This window comes from Ranitomeya imitator, chromosome 7 (genome assembly GCF_032444005.1).
Source record: "Ranitomeya imitator isolate aRanImi1 chromosome 7, aRanImi1.pri, whole genome shotgun sequence".
Classification (NCBI taxonomy): domain Eukaryota; kingdom Metazoa; phylum Chordata; class Amphibia; order Anura; family Dendrobatidae; genus Ranitomeya; species Ranitomeya imitator.
In genome coordinates this window covers 44373788-44390937 of record NC_091288.1, presented here as the reverse complement: position 1 = coordinate 44390937, position 17150 = coordinate 44373788, and the positions used below count along the sequence as shown (strand labels likewise).

General features: G+C 43.9%; 1 protein-coding gene across 3 annotated transcripts in view; it reads right to left on the bottom strand.

Annotated features, from left to right (window-relative positions):
- MAP3K20 (mitogen-activated protein kinase kinase kinase 20) overlaps positions 1-17150 on the bottom strand; it is a 196013-nt gene that overhangs the window by 38831 nt on the left and 140032 nt on the right. For all 3 annotated transcript variants that reach the window (XM_069733161.1, XM_069733162.1, XM_069733164.1), the window contains exons 13-16: positions 9055-9085; positions 8829-8968; positions 7426-7488; positions 2714-2803 (exon numbers count right to left, since the gene is read on the bottom strand). In XM_069733161.1, the coding sequence (XP_069589262.1) occupies positions 2714-2803; positions 7426-7488; positions 8829-8968; positions 9055-9085 (324 nt within the window). The remainder of the gene's footprint in view (positions 1-2713; positions 2804-7425; positions 7489-8828; positions 8969-9054; positions 9086-17150) is intronic.

Here is a 17150-nt window from a genome sequence, read left to right as displayed (position 1 = left end):
CCACCACCTGAGTCACACCGAAACATTGGTGATGCAGTATGGTCTGCACGGACGCCACGGGGAATAGGGCCACTGTACAGCCGAGGGTAGAACCTGGTGGACAGGGCATATGTCCGGCAATAAAAAAGGGCCTGGCTGCAGAGGAGGGTACTGGAGGAAAACACCAGTGCTCGTCTGTATAAAAAAGGGGAGATCGGGGCCCATTTAGGGGAGAAACCGTCGCCCAAAAAATGTCAGCTCAGGCAGTGGCTCCCACGTCGCAGGAGAGGATACGGAGAGGAGAACTCCCGTGCTCGCCTGTTGTTGGTTCGGGGGAGATCGGACCCTGAAAGGACCCGTCGCCCCCTTCATCCGGAAAAGATAAAAAAGAAAAAATACGTGAAATTAAAAATCAGTGTGCCTCCTACGGACACTAAGCTTAAACTAATTTTTTTCATCATTCACATGGGAAAACGGGCAAAAAACTCATTTTCTCTATAGTATTAGAATGGGTATGCCAGGGTGCTGGTTTGACTGATGTAGCTCTCCAGTCACACAGCACCAAATACCTCTATAATAGAATCAGCTGTCCTTAGGCTAGGTTCACATTGCGTTAGTGGGTGTCCGCTGACGGAATCCGTTACATAGCGCCACTAACGCAATGTAACGGATCCGTTAGCGCACCCATTGACCACAATGTATGTAACGCATCCCTAACGCATGCGTTAGGCTAGGTTCACACTTGCGTTGTGCAGTCCGTCTAGCGCATACGCTAATGGACTGCGTTAACGCAATGTCTAAAAAGGGATCGCGTTTAGCGATTGCGCTAGCGCAGATGCCCGATCTGCGCTAGCGAGAACGGACCCAAAAACGCTGCAGACAGCGTTCGAGGTCCGTCAGAAAATAACGGAACATCACTAACACATGCCAAAAATGGCATGCATTAGGGATGCGTTACATACATTGCGGTCAATGGGTGCGCTAACGGATCCGTTACATTGCGTTAGTGGTGCTATGTAACGGATTCCGTCAGCGGACACCCACTAACCCAATGTGAACCTAGCCTACTAGAAAGGTGGAGAAGAAAAAATGGAGCAGGATTGATGAGGGCTGAGCTGTTCCGCATGGGGTGCTAATCTGCATGCAGGATGGTGACTAAAGGTAACCTGACAGCAGTCTAAAAATTGGGACAGATTTATAATAACGGGAGATGAAACAGCGGAATGTAAAGTAACAGTCGGAAAACAAAGCTCTGCTTAATCTAAAAGCTCCAACTATGAAGCGGAAGGAAAGTATATATATATATATATATATATATATATATATATATATATATATATATAGCTCTTTGGGAGTTGATCTATCTGTTTAGTTTGAGCCCAAAACAGAGCTGTTTGCTAACTGATGCAAATGGGAGCACATGGGCTGCATTGATTATGATGGGGTCAGTTTGGTTTACATTATTGTCAGCGGTGAAATGGAGAAAGGCATAAATGCTGAAAGTGCAGCGTTAGCCACCTCACTTGTGATTAAAACTTTGGAGCTGGATTGTTCTTCAATTTCCAAACTAAATATTGCAAGAATGATAAGCATGAAATAGGCATTAAAGAGCCTTCACAAGCTTGTGCCTCCAGGTAGGGGTCAAATTTGCTGATGGTGGGTTCTCTTTAACTCTCCCTACACTAAATGAAAGGGAGAAAACTTACGCTGTACCTTTCCTGTGCTTAAAATGCAATATTCGTATTTGAAACGGATGCATACTTTGAGTTGGTAGAGATGTAAAAAAGGATACCATCACTCCTGATGTACCATCTTGGCAACTTGTCACAGAAGCTTATTTCACTTGAGGAACTTTCACCAATTTTTTATTTTGAACTGAACTTACAATGTAATAGTGGCTGCAGAGCGGAATTAGAAAGTTAGAAAGTGTTTGTTTGTTTTTAATTTTGGCTCTCCATTGTGGAGATATTAGGAATCAAATATAGGACACCTTTATGAGTGAAAGCAAAACAAATATGGAAAGTGTTATGCTAAAATTTTCAGGACTTTTGGTATGAAAAATAGCAGAGCATGATGGAAGTGAGAGCCTTCCAGAGCGCTGTCTCCAACCGGTACCTCTGTTGCCTGTGGCTGAAGTTCCATTTTGCAACAGCTGAAAAGTCAAAATTTAGAACCAGTACCCAAGAGACACGGAGAAACGCGAAGTATAAACTGGAAAATGCGTATGGCAGGGTGTCAGACTAGGGATTAGAGCACTAATGGCCAACCTGCCATATTGGGGGGGGGGGGTACAAATCTTAATCTATTGTTAGCAAAATACAAATAGAGTGAAAATTGACCACAGATTAAGGCAAATACAAGATGCCCATGAACTAATACCAGAGCACCCATGTTTCACCATTATGCGAGGGGGGGGGGGGGTAAATGGGGGAGAAGCGGCAGAAACATGCAATTGAACACCCATAGGGCCTAGGGCCGCACATCAGGCAGTTACCATATGGGCAACACTGCCTTTCAGGATAAAGAAAGGGCAATTTATTCAAGATGTATAAAATACTCCAAGAAAAAATATGGCGCCCCCTTTGATTACCGAAAGGATCTATACTTTTCATGGGTTTCATATTTAGGAAGTGATATTTATCATGGGCACTTTTTCATTGATACGCTTTGTAATAACTGTCTTCTCCTTGTAGGGTAGGCAGATTTATGGGGGTTTTTTTTACATTTATTTTACCTCCGGTCTATTTCCAGACTTCAAATGATATCCAAACACAAGTTCTAGGTTCACCATCCTCTCTTCATCTTCATTCTCAAATGCAAGATCCTGAAACATAAATGATATAAAGTACATCAGTCCAAGTAGAACTTCTTTCTAAAGATCTCCTGCATCCACCCTCCGTGAGTTTCAGAGCGGCTGCAGGGGCACCGACTCAGAAGTATTTCTGTTCCTTAGCTGACATCACCGCCGGGGATAGATGCCTCCCACACACATGAATACTTGGCACAATGGCTTCAAACTCCTGGCGTTTGTATGATGCTCTGCAAGTTCCAGTCATTCAAGCTTCATTTTGTATTCAGGAACTTAAGGAATTGCTCAAAAGTATCCATCACAAAAGCCCAGCTGGTTCCCGCTCCATGTAAATGGACTGACATGACTAATTTACTAGTGAAATAAATGATTTACTTGCAGCATTCTAAAAAGTGAATTGTTTGATCAACAGGCAGTTTTTATGTCTCTGGTCCCTGAATCAATGTCATTTACCTGTATTAATGAGAACATGTCACAGTAGGCATATGGAAAGGCTACCGACACATAGACCTGACCCAAGCCTGAGCTGTGAACTCATATTGATTCAGGTCTTTTAAGGAAATGGAAAACTTTACGCTTCTGTGTACTGAAGAAAAATAATGGATAAAAGCATAAACAAAACTACGATAGATGTGAAATAAAAGGGCTTTATGTGATTTACTTGAGTAGGGCTAAATTGCAATGCAATATACAATTAATAGACCATTTTTTTAAAATCTAATACAAGTGGTTGTTCCATATCGTACATTTACAGGTATGACAAATATGGGTCTGACTGATGGGACCTATAGATATCTAGAAAACAAAGCCATGTTGTCCACCACTCCCATATACTTAGCTCTTTACATTTATTTGTATGTGAAAAATTGGGCAGTTCCATAGGAAGTCTATGTGACTTCCGGATATAGCGGGCCACCAAGCAGGAATGCTGCATACCATTCTATTTAAACAGGGTAGAAGAAGGAACCTGGTTCTCCAAATCTTGGGTGATCCCAGACATCAGACAAACGCCAATCAGACCTGTATATAGCTGATAACTTTAGTCTATGGGAACCCCTTTAATGGTACAATCAGGTCAAAACTGATGGACTGAGTTAGTCCATGTTCCCAAGAGCAATATAGCAGCTTTTTTTCTGCTGTATTTTATCTGCAGGTGTCCTCATAAAAATAGCAATATGCTCTGATAATTACATTTATGCTGTGTCTTTTTGTTGCTTTTCCCCCTTGTTTGATGGCTTTTGGTGCAGATTTAAAGCTGCATGTTTTTAAATGTTGAGATTCTGTATTTAAAACCGCAGCTACATTTTTTTACATGCCTTTTTTTCAGGCTCCCCAAAGAAGACTATAGAGGAAAAATGCTCTTTAAATACACCGGGGATGTTAGTTTTTATGAAATCACATTTACTTTGCTTGATCTGTTAAATGCAGCAGATTTTCTGCAAGTAAAAAATAGTGTTTACGCCATGTGGGAACATGGACATAGGCCTGATGCAGGACCTGAGAGGTGATGCAGGACCTGAGAGGTGATGCAGAATCATACTGCACATAACTGTAACTCTAATCTCAGACTGTCTGACTAGTCTCCATGTGTTTCGGTCCCTAGCAGCTTCTCCATGCCCACTGCCCTGGAGTGACAGGTCTCTCCTTGCGTGTGTGAATAGGGAGACACTTATCACTCAATAACAGAGGGCAGGGAACCGCATGTCTGACTAGTTTCCAGTGCGGTTCGGTCCCTGGCATCTTCTGCCCGCCCGCTGCATTAGAGTGACAGGTCTCTCCCTGCATGCATGAATAGGGAGAGACCTATCACTCTAGGGCAGCGGGTAGAGACAAGCCGCCAGTGAAGCACTTGCATTACTAGTCTCCCATGTGCCTCAGTCCACAGCAGCTTCTCCTCTCCCACTGCCCTTGAGTGACAGGTCTCTCCCTGCATGCATGAATAGGGAGAGACCTATCACTCAAGGGCAGTGGGTGGAGACAAGCCACCAGGGAAGCACTTGCATTACTAGTCTCCCATGCGGCTTGGTCCCTGGCAGCTTCTAGCCTCCCACTGCCCTAGAGTGACAGGTCTCTCCCTGCATGCATGAATAGGGAGAGACCTATCACTCAAGGGCAGTGGGTGGAGACAAGCCACCAGGGAAGCACTTGCATGACTAGTCTCCCATGTGGCTCAGTCCCCGGCAGCTTCTCCTCTCCCACTGCCCTAGAGTGACAGGTCTCTCTCTATGTGCGTGAATAGGGAGACACCTATCACTTAAGGGCAGCGGGCAGGGAGAAGCCGCGGTGGAACCGCAAGTCCGACAAGTCCCCCTTGCACGTCAGTGAGCGTTTCGGAGTTAAACATAAATGGCTGAAATCATGCAGGTTCAATTTGATACTTTATACTCGTGGGTCGGGCCCATGGATATATTATCTCTTATAACTTGTAAATCTTATCCCAATATATTAATAAGGAATAAATGACAAATTCAGCTCCGCTATATTACGTGCCACTGTTTCCTGGATCATTTGTTATAGATTTGTCTGAGAATAAATGCTCCGAAGACCGCAAACTATGAATAAGATTTCATTGACAATTGGCCCCACACAGGCGCACAACAGTCAAATAGTTTCTTGGCACAGTTTTCCAAGATTTTCATCCATAGATAGTCTGTAGTTGGCAGAGTCTGCAGCAGCTGATCTTAATGTCACTGCTAGCGGATGTGAATAGAGAATGGATGGCATGCAGCTTTTTCTGCCTGTATCATAGAGTTAATTTAGTTTCAACAAAGGATTTCTGGTCCTCTAAGTCGCCGGTTAAGAGTTTCATTTCAGAATGCACAGCAAGTCCTGTAATGTATGTAAACTGAGACATATTTGAAGAAGGATTTTAGTGATTGTTCGCTTTGTTGATTTTTTTTGTATTCATTTCGGAGTTTAACAGACCTCTAATAGAAGGTAATGGATACCTGAATTCTACGTTTGTGTGTTTCATGTTGTGCCTGTCATGTAAAACTGTACCCTAATATATTTACTCATTCATTTGTAAAATTGTGCATGTTTCCTTAAAGGAAAATCTCACTTCATTTAGATGATCCCAACGTTGGAGATGAGAAATTAGGAGAATCAGTAAATACACATTAGAGAAATGTTGTCCAAATCCACTCATTTCGGATGAGTCTGCTAACCATGAATGCATTTGGGAGACTCCCAACTCTCGCGACAGATGATGTTGGTGAACGGCAGTATTGGACATTTGTCCAAGCCGCCATGAGAGATATTTACAAGCTACTTACTCCCCATTCTCTATTAAAATGACTTGCAATCTCGCCATACATGCAAGTATATACAAAAGAGGACTGGGTGACATAGCTGTCAGCTTTATAAGTATTCAGCCAACAGCTACCTAGGATGTATGGGAATCTTAATATTTCCCATAGACACTTGATAAAGGTTGGGTGAACCCAAGGTCGGACGGAACAACCATCTGATGTGTAAGGCCCCTTTCACACATCAGTTTTTTGCTATCAGTCACAATCCATTGAATTTTGAAAAAAAAAAAAAAACGAAAAAAAAAACGGATTTGGCGACTGATGCCGCCGGATCCGTTTTTTTCTCATAGACTTGTGTAAGCGACGGATTGCGACGGATGGCCTCACATTTCATCCGTCGTTCGCCGGATCTGTCGAAAATTGTTTGTCCGGCGGCCAGAGACAACGGACAAAGTAACGTTTTTTGTGTACTTCGAAAAATTGGACATCGATGGATCTGTCACTGTCCTTCATTTGCTAGAATGGAACCCTATGGGTGCCAGATCCGTCAAATGACGGAATCCCGCAACGGATTCCTTTTTTTTTAACTGAGCATGCTCCAATTTTTTAGGATCCAATTAGCCAGATCCGCTAGTCGGATCCGTTGAAAAAACGAATCCGTCGCATCAGTTTGTCACAATCTGCAACGGATCCGTCGAGCCAACGGATTGTGACTGACGGGAAAAAAACTGATGTGTGAAAGGGGCCTAAGGGGCTCAACTGTTGTGTTAAGGGGCCCATCTGTTGTGTGAGGGGCCTTTTGACTCTTTCCTGGGGGAGAGAAAGTGGAATTTAAAAGGCCGATCTTTTTGTTTTCAGGGGAGATAGTACACTGCCAGTGGAGTTTGGCGGCGTCTTTCTCCTCTATCACTAGCAGAGGGCCCATGTGTATGGAGGTCAGCAGATGCCACTTTTGTCTGTAATTAAATTTTGGATGACCACAATCTGTCCAATAATCTTTAACAGTATTCAATGGCTTATATTGGTCCCCGAACCCCTGTGTTTTGGTAATGACAGGGGGTAGTAGCACAGAAATTTGTTGTCATTTCCTGACATGCCTCTAGTAGAAGACTCCTAAAAAAAAAATAACATTTGGATATAAAGTTATCCGCTAATAAACTATAGTTGATCCAGAATGGGATCACTTAAATATCAACAGATCCAGTTTAAACTTAGGAACAGCTAGTACAAAACGAATGTGCATGCAGACCCCCTAATCGGAAATGTTGCAAAAAGTGTCCTGGATGTCAACATAAACTATCCTACAGCACCCATAGAAGTCTATAAACACCTCCTCTTCTTGTTTTCCCACACATTTATGGGAATAAACTTGTATTAAAGTATTACCTTCATTAATGGAGGGAAATGAAAGAGAGTCAGGTAATCATATGTCAATTTTTCAATTGCAGCCTGCAAAACAAATAATAAAATACTTCAGTCTAGGAAAATACCATTTCTATGTTTTCAAGAAAGACTTGCTAGCAAAGAATATTGGGGTGGATATCATTTATGTGCAGTTGAGTATGGTTGCCATTAGTGATGGGCGAACCTGATCAGTAAAGTTCAGGGTCCGTACCGAACACCTACTGTTTGGGCACGGACCCAGAGCATGGACGTCTGTGTTACTGTTTGGGCTCTGCACCCCGAACATCGCCTGTTTTCCCCCTCATCTGCATTACAGCGCGAGAAACACCGGTAGCTCTTATCGGCCGTAAGATTATTACTGCCGGTCCGAACGCCAGCTTATGACAGAGTACTACTCCCATCAACCTTTTTTAAAATATTTTTTTTACTTTTTTAAAATATTTGACCAAACCCGCTGAACCCGAACATCCAGGGGTCCATCACTAGTTTCCATCAAAGATTTTATCATCTTAATATATTGCAGTCATCATATTATATAGCCCTTGCAATTACTAATTTTGCCTTTCCACCCAGTAAATTCTTCTTTTCTCTGCTCGATGTAGAATCAAGAAGTCTCTTTTTCCTGCATAAATCATTTCCCTCTTCAACTCCTGACCCTGCTCTTCCCTCCTGCCATGGACTTTTGCAGTGATGACTCATGCAGGGAAAATTGACTTCCTGTTTCTACATAGAGCTTAGCAGGATTCAGTTAGCTTTTAATCATGTGATGTCATAGACCTAATGAAAAAGAAAAGAATTAGCTGGGTTGAAAGACAAAATAAGCAATTGTAAGTTTACGGTGCTATGTAATATGATGACTGCAATGTATTAAGAGGATAAAAACTTTGATGGGAGGAGGAGGGCTTCTTTAATGACAATCTTTTGCTCTTCTGGAGTTATTCTCTATTCCAGTATTGCTATGGCTCTTACAGAATATTACTTCCCAAGGATACAGACTATGATGAATCTACATTATGACTAGTGATGAGCGAGCATACTCGTTGCTCAGGTTTTCCCGCGCACGCTCGAGTGGTCTCCGAGTATTTGTGAGTATTTGTGAGTGCTCGGAGATTTAGTTTTTGTCTCTGTAGCTGCATGATTTATGGCTGTTAGACTGCTTGAATACATGTGGTGATTCCCTAGCAACCAGGAAACCCCCACATGTACTCAGGCTGGCTAGCAGCCGAAAATCATGCAGCTGCGTCAACAAAAACTAAATCTCTGAGCACATCCAAATACTAGGAGACCACCCGAGCATGCTCGGGAAAACCCAGCAATGAGTATACTCGCTCATCACTATTTATGACCACTACTAATGAGTTTCTATAACGGCATTTTGCACACACCTTTATATGGATAATATGACCTTTGGACACTATGCCCATATCTTTCAGATCATGTTCCTCAAGTAAGAGCAGTCTCTTTCCGGTAATGTGATGCTCTTTAAATAGAAAAGGATAAATGTTTTGCGAACCGGAGTTGTCATCTACAAATGAAAGAAGAATATGAGAGCAAGCCGTGCAACACACAGAGGAGAAACAATAAAATCGGTAAATGACTTCAGAGACCCACCGGTTTTCACCAACTGCTGCACCCAGAAAGACTGAAAAAACAGGAAAAAAGAGGTCAGACATTATCTGATAATAGAATTATCATTTGTGTGAACATCTCTGGTCATTTGATTGGCTATTTTTGTCCTCTAAAATCTGGTAATGTTCCCAAAACCAATCAGAAATTGTATTTTGAAGGACACGGTGGACTTCTACTCCAGAAACAGGTTCATTTTTGCTTATTACTGTAAGAGGTCCCAGCAACTGCAGGGAGATGCAAGTCACGGCTGGAAATTGCACTTGGGGTGAGAGAGGGCAGAACACAAAGTTGTAGGAAAGGGTATTAGGGATTTGGTGTCTTGGAAGTGCTAAAATATGGAGGTCAAGGATGTAGGGTCCACCTGCTTCCTGCAGAAGAGTATGTGTCCATTCTCCATCTTTCACAAACTCCGGTTTTCTGATGTATTCATGTGAACCATTTGTACTGTATTTGGTGCCTGTGTTGTCAGTATGAGTCCCATATTGTTGGATTTTCTACGATAGTCAAACTGCATGCATACTGCTTTTTTGCTACTCAACATTTTCTGGTTCAACATTTACAGAATATTTAGCAACACAAAGATTTTGTTTAATGTGCTATATATTAAAATAATGCTTTGGCTAAGAACCTTGACCTTTACTGAATGGGAATGAGGTTGAGAGGAGAGTCGGGACTTCTTCCATAGTTGGGTTCGTCCCTACAGTCTAAAGTTGACCATACACCTTAGAAAGCTCTCAGCAGAATGCTTTCTCAGTTGACAGCTCTCTTGCCAGACTCCCGGAACACATATGACCCACATATGTTTTCATATGTAAGAGAGGAGAAAGTCACTACCAGATACCAGTGGTGGCTTATCTCCTGTAGAGACAAAAGGCCACTTGAATTGAAACAGAAGTTGTCAGGCGGGAGGCCTCCATGCACATTAGATGGTTGGACAATCCTGCTGATATTGGTGGACAACATTCATCTAATTTGTATGGGAGCCTTAAGAAAAATTCGGTCTACAGGTAGGAAGCAAAGATAATTACAAAATTCCCCATATTTCAAGATATGCAAGATATGAGTCACAGATAATTATTCATTAATTCCTACTCCTAATTGTGAGTCGATTGACATAATGCTAGAAATGGTTAAAGGTTTGGCAAAATTTCACAAATCAGTTGACTATCTTGTAACATATTCTCTTTAGAAACAAGCTTTTTCCATCCTACATGATGGCACCACGAGATAGAGGGAATCTGCCCTTCAAGGACAGGAAACCTTCAAGATAAAAGGGGTGGCTCCTCTCTCTGCATCAGTTGGTTTTCTGTCCTTGATGGGGAACCCTCAAGATGGAAGACTTCTGAAGACAGAAGAGGATGCCTGGGTTGGAAGGATTTGGGCAGGCACTAGTCTGCTGCTTCCATCACCAGGTGCCGATAGTCGCCTCGGGGGCCATGTACAGTATATCCATGCCCTCCTGAGCGAAGCAAGGCCACAGCTAGTGAGGCGACGCCCGGGTGAAGATAGAGTCAGAGGCCACGTTTGGTGTTCCCTTCGATACCACAGAAGCTGCTATTTGTTAAAGTCCTTGGAGGTCACAGTCATTGTGCCCTCCCTGTTGACCCTTAGTGGCCATGCAGCCTGTGAGGCACATTGGGGCAAGGTAAAGCTTGAAGATACTGATGGCCTCCCTGTTGAGCACACGGCGCAGTCACCCCCTCTCCCCTTCCCCCCACGGCTGAATGATGTGTGGAGTACCTGCAAGCAGCGTGGTGGTTCCTTCCAGGGGAATGGCGTATCTAACATGTAAAGCTCCATGGAATAAATGGTGCTATAATAATAAATAATAATAATAATGGAGGCGGCAGCATTGCGGGGTGTCATGGCGCTGGTGAGTACTCGTGTTGAGGCACGCCACATTCCCCATTCTCTAGGGAGGGGGGACCGAAAACTTCCTTGGCCGGCGCCGTGTACCGCGCCGCCGGAAGAAGGAAGTGCGCGCGTGCGCAAGGGGGGACTGAAAGAATCAGCACACACCGGAAGTAGCGTCCGGGTGCGCGCTTAGATGCAGGCGACCAACAGAGGCAGGATCAACCAGGTAATCGGTTAATGGCATCTGCGCGCGCACCGGAAGTGGTTGCCGGCTGCACATCGTGGGGCGCAGACAGGATCAACCAGGTAATCAATCAAATCAGCTTGACGGGGGCACGCACACACCTGATTATAGAGCGCAGGTGCCGGAGTGCTAAGCAGCCATTAAAGACAGGATGAACCAGGTGATCTAATAATTAAAAGAAAAAAAAAAAGGAAATGAGGCTATTTAAAGAAATCAGAAGTAGTGCCCTGTGTCACTAACCAGTCCAGGTTGATTGTGACTGCTGTTGTTACGTGGTAGTTTGTAAGATGGAGAGTTTTTCGCCGGAACATTTACTGCCACAGCAAGAGGTGCAGGAGAGGCGGTCTCGCTCAAGCGAGAAGAGCCAGATACATCATGGCAGCAGTAGAAGCTGCTCGGACAGCGTGCGGGCGGATCACCATACCAAGGAGGGGTCCTTGGTCTCACTGGGAGACGATGGGAAAACCAGTCAACCTCCGGATCCGGTACCCGTACTTTTAAGCGTCCGAGTGGTGAGTGAACTTCGAGAAAGTCCAGCACGCTAATGTCTCTTCTTTTCTCCTCTCTTGTCTCCATCTTTCCCCTTTTTTCTTACATACATTGGGGGGGTGGAGTATAGGAGGTCCTCAAAAAATATAAGGCAAAAACTAAGAATAAGGAATGTCCCTTGTAAATAAAGCCTTTAAAAATATCCTGGAGTAAAAATCTGTCTGGAGTGTATTAACAAGACAGTGGCAGAGGAAACACCCTCCTTTACGCAGAGCCTAAGATCTCTAATCCAGTCAGAGGTCTGTAGTCAGAGGAGGACTCAGATACAGCTCGTTGCTCAGATAGTAGCTCAGAGGAGGAAGATACATTTCCAGCGGAGGCTACGGATAAGCTTATAAAAGCTGTTCGCTCTACCATGGGGCTGGTAGACAAGAAAGCAAAAAAGACAGCCCAAGAACTTATGTTCAGTGGTCTGCAAAAGAAAAAACGAAGATCATTCCTATTAATGAACAGCTACAGGAATTGGTTAGGAGGGAATGGCAAAAACCGGAGAAGAAGTCCCAGATAATCAACTCCCTAAAGAGGAGATATCCTTTTGAGTAGGATGCATCCTCATCTTGGGATAGGGCTCCAAAGATTGATGTGGCGATTTCAAAAGTTGCCAGAAAATCCTCCCTGCCCTTCGAGGATTTAGGTTCTCTGAAAGAACCTCTGGACAGGAAAACAGACAGTTGCCTGAAAACAGCATGGGAGGCTTCGGCAGGAGCACTAAGGCCAGCTATCGCGGCCACTTATGTAGCCAGATCCCTAAAAATATGGATAGACAACCTGGAGGATCAGGTAGAACAAAAGGTTCCCAGAGAGACTGTCCCAGAGGCAATACCGGCCATAAGAGCAGCGCCAGTATTTCTAGCTGAGGCTTCAGCAGACTCAGCTAGACTGGCAGCAAAGTCAGCAGCATTAGCCAATACAGGACGCCGTGCGATATGGCTTAAATGCTGGCCGGGAGACACACAGGCAAAGATGAAACTTTGCTCTCTACCATGTGAAGGGAATTTCCTGTTTGGACCGGCATTGGATGAGGTATTGGAAAAAGCCGGCGACAAGAAAAAGAATTTCCCAAAACAGCCATTCCAGTCCTTTCGGCGCTCCTTTCAGAGAGGTTCAGAAGAAAGTTCAGAAGACAGCAGTATAAAGACCGAGACAGAAACAATTTTGACAAGCGATCCAGGGGAGGAAAAGGCTTCTATTTTGGCAAGCCCTCCAAAGATACCAAGACACCCTCCCAGTGACGGTCCCTCTCAGGTGGGAGGGAGGCTCTCTCACTTCCTTCCAGCCTGGGAAAGGATCTCATCCAGCGCATGGATCAGACAAATTATAGGTTCAGGCCTCAAATTAAAATTCCACCATTGGCGCTCCAAGAAAATGCATGCAGACTCTAGTACAGTCCCCACTAGAAAAACAAGAGTCTGGAAGGGGAAGTAATATCTCTCCTAGAAAAACATGTCCTGGAAAAGGTTCCGATAGAGGAAAGAATGGAAGGTTTTTATTCCCCCCTTTTTCTTATTAAAAAAAATGGACAATTCTTAGAGAACAATCATAAATTTGAAAGGCCTCAACAGGTATCTAATAATCCCGTCATTCAAAATGGAGACGATAAAATCAGCAGTGAAACTCCTATATCCTCAGTGTTACACGTCAGTCCTAGACCTAAAGGATGCTGATTACCACGTCCCAATCAGACAACAAGATGGCACGTTTCTCAGGGTGGCAGTTCAGATCGGGTCCCAGTTACGTCACTTTCAGTACAGGGCTCTGCCCTTTGGGATAGCAATAGCTACATGAGTATTTGCAAAATTGATTGCAGAGGTTGCAGCACATCTCAGAGAGAAAGATACTCTGATAATACCTAATTTAGACGACTTCCTGATAGTGGGGAAAAAAATTTCTCACTGTCAAGAGCAAGTCGGGATAGTGATGGACACACTACAGATGCTGGGATGGCAACTGAACCTCAGAAAATCCAAACTGGAACCAGCAATGGTCCAGAATTTTCTGGGGATAACGGTAGACTCGGTGGCGCAGGAGAGTCGCCTCCCACAGGAAAAAAAGGAAAAAATCAAACAAATAATTGTAACAACAATAAAAAAGACAGAAATGACTTTAAGAAGAGTCAGGTCGGTGTTAGGGTCCCTAACCTCCTGCATACCAGTAGTAAAATGGGCCCAGCTCCATGCAAGAGAACTGCAATGGTGTGTGCTGCAGAACGACCTGGAACTTCAGGGGCAGCTAGAGCAAAAGCTCATTCTCCCGGTCTCTGTACTCCAATCACTCAGATGGTGGTTACAGATAGAGTCATCTCCGAGAGGAGTCCTCTGGACATACACAGCCTCCAAAGTAATCACAACGGACACCAGTCCTTGGGGGTGGGGAGCTCACTCAGACACACTATGGGTCCAAGACCCCTGGGCTCAGGAGGAAAAAAATCTATCCTCAAACGAGTGGGAACTCCTAGCAATCGAAAAAGCACTAAGGAGGTTACTTCCACACTTAACAGGGCATCATGTGAGAGTCCTATCGGACAACCGAACAGCGGTCGCATATGTAAACCACCAAGGGGATACCCGTTCTCGGTCACTGATGTAGATAACCAAAAACTCATGGCTCTGTCAGAACAGAATTTCCTCTCATTATCAGCCCTGCATATCTGAGGTGTAAACAACCTGAGAGCAGACTTTCTAAGCAGGAACTGCTTGAGGCAAGGAGAATGGTCCCTAAAAAAGTCAAATTTTCAACAGATAGTGCACATGTGGGGACGACCCAGTGTAGACCTCTTTGCTTCAAAAGCCAACAAAAAGGTTCAGAAATTCTGCTCCCTAAACCCAACAGACAGGCCACTAGCAGTAGACGCCTTCAGCATAGAATGGACGTCAGGACTTTTGTATGCCTTCCCACCGATATGTCTATTACCAGCAGTTCTGAAGAAGATCAGAGATGACAAGGCCAGGGTGATTGTAATAGCTCCCTTTTGGCCAAAAAGACCATGGTTTTACTGGCTAAGAGTGATGTCATTGACGGACCCATGGGTACTCCCAGAGGACCGGGACCTTCTAATACAGGGTCCCTTCAGCCACCCGCAGAATTCCGGGCTGCATTTGACAGCCTGGCATTTGAAAGGTCGTTGTTAGAAAAAGAAGGGTTCTCAACTGGTTTAATATCCACCTTACTTAGCAGCAGAAAACCAGTAACGACCAGGATTTATGGGAGGATTTGTAAGAAATTCTTGTCCAGCTCAGGGCCAATACGGGAAGGGGAGGTCCCGATAGTGGCAATACTGGAGTTCCTGCAAAAGGGTTTAGATTTGGGATTGGCTGTTAGTACCCTCAAAGTGCACATTTCAGCTTTAGCAGCCTTATTTAACTGTGACCTGGCAAGCAATAGATGGGTGACCCGGTTTATCCGAGTGTGTAGTAGAGCTGACTCTGTACCATCCCCTACTCCTCCACCATGGGATCTTAATTTAGTGTTGACCGCTTTGACAGAAAGCCCCTTTGAGCCATTAAATACAACATCAGATAAAGTACTAACATTAAAAACAGCCTCGTTAGTAGCACTTACATCGGCCCATAGGGTTGGGGATTTACATGTGTTATCGGCAGATCCTCCCTACACACAAATTAAGGACGACAGGGTTGTATTAAAGTTAGATCCAGCATATCTCCCCAAGGTGGTGTCAAGATTCCATAGGGCTCAGGATATAACCCTACCCTCTATTTGTCCTAACCCTAGCAACAAAAAAGAGGAGAGGCTCCATTGTCTAGATGTCAGGAGATGTATCTTGCAGTATTTAGAGGCGACAAAATCCTGGAGGAGACAGAGGGCTTTATTTGTTTCATTCCAGGGGTCAAGAAAGGGCCTTAAAGCCTCAAAACAAACTATCGCTAGATGGGTGAGAGAGGCCATTATACTAGCGTATAGTAGTGCAGGCAGGGCTGTTCCACAGGGTCTGAAAGCCCACTCCACGAGGGCCATGGCGACGTCCTGGGCGGAGAGAGCAGATGCTACCATCAGCCAAATCTGTAAGGCGGCCACTTGGTCCTCTCCGTCTACATTTTTTAAACATTATAGGTTATACCTATCTGCTACCTCTGAGAAGAGGTTACAAGAGAGGAGTAACAAGCAGTGTTCCCTCCCTAAAGAGAATACAAATCTCTGTAACTCTCGTGGTGCCATCATGTATGATGGAAAAACACGGGTATTACGTACCTGGCAATGTGTTTTTTCATGAGACATGACGGCACCTTTCTATTCCCACCCTTTTGATCACGTCATTAGTTGGGTGCATTATTAGCGTTATACACTCCCTTGGGTGTCGGTGATTAGAATTATAAAGTATTTATTATTTATGTGTACACTAACCGGCGGAGTTCCTCGTGCTCTGTAAAACAACTGATGTGGAGAGAGGAGCCGCCCCTTTTATTTTGAAGGTTTCCTGTCCTTGAAGGGCGGATCCCCTCTCTCTCATGGTGCCGTCATGTCTCATGAAAAAACACATTACCAGGTATGTAATACCCGTGTTTCTTGTACAGATATACAGAATGAAATTGGAGGGGGCACGGCAGAAGAACTGAGACCGGAGACTGTGATTGTAATTAGAAAATACTACAACCAGGACCTATATTGTCCTGCTACCTAGGATGCTGACACTAATATTGGCAGTGATTAGGTATGATAGCGCGATTTTATATTCCTTTTTTTTCCAGCCAAAGCACAGGCCCCTTGTACCCTCCACACCTGAAGCCCAGGAATACCTCCATGAACCCGTACAGCTTTCTAACAGTATCCTGCCTTGTGCTTGTGGAAAATGCCATAGTAAAGGCGAGTCGCACAGGCAGCTAACCTATAATTACTGTCACACTATAAAACCAATTTCCGCAGATGGCGTGCCTCTGAGCCAGTGAAAATAGCTTGCTACTAGAAATTCCACTGCAACAACCCCCTGATTAAAAATTGCTAGCAAGTGACTTTCCACTGATTTCAGATCCGTTATTTCTTCTTCTTTTTTTTTTTGCTCAGAATTGATCTAAATTATTTGAATATAGGAAGATTTATTTATATATTTTTTGCTATGACCTAATGAAATGTTAAGCAATATTTTAACAGATTTGTCAAATATGTTAACCGTTTTATCACAATACAAGGCTTTATATAAATATTTTAGCCTATTATTTCATATTTAACACATACTATTTTTCAATTATCGGTGCAGTTATTTTAGGCCACTTTTAGACGTCCGGTGGTCAATACATAATTTTTGCAGATAGAACGAAAACCCATTATAGTCTATGGATAAATTTACATACATCCGTGGAGGGAGGGAGGGGGGGTTCCAGGCTGTGTATCTCCCCAAAAATCACAAAAACATATCCGTTTCAGATCGGAGTCATGGCTCAAAATTACCCATGCAAGCCTATGGGTCCGTGGACAGCAC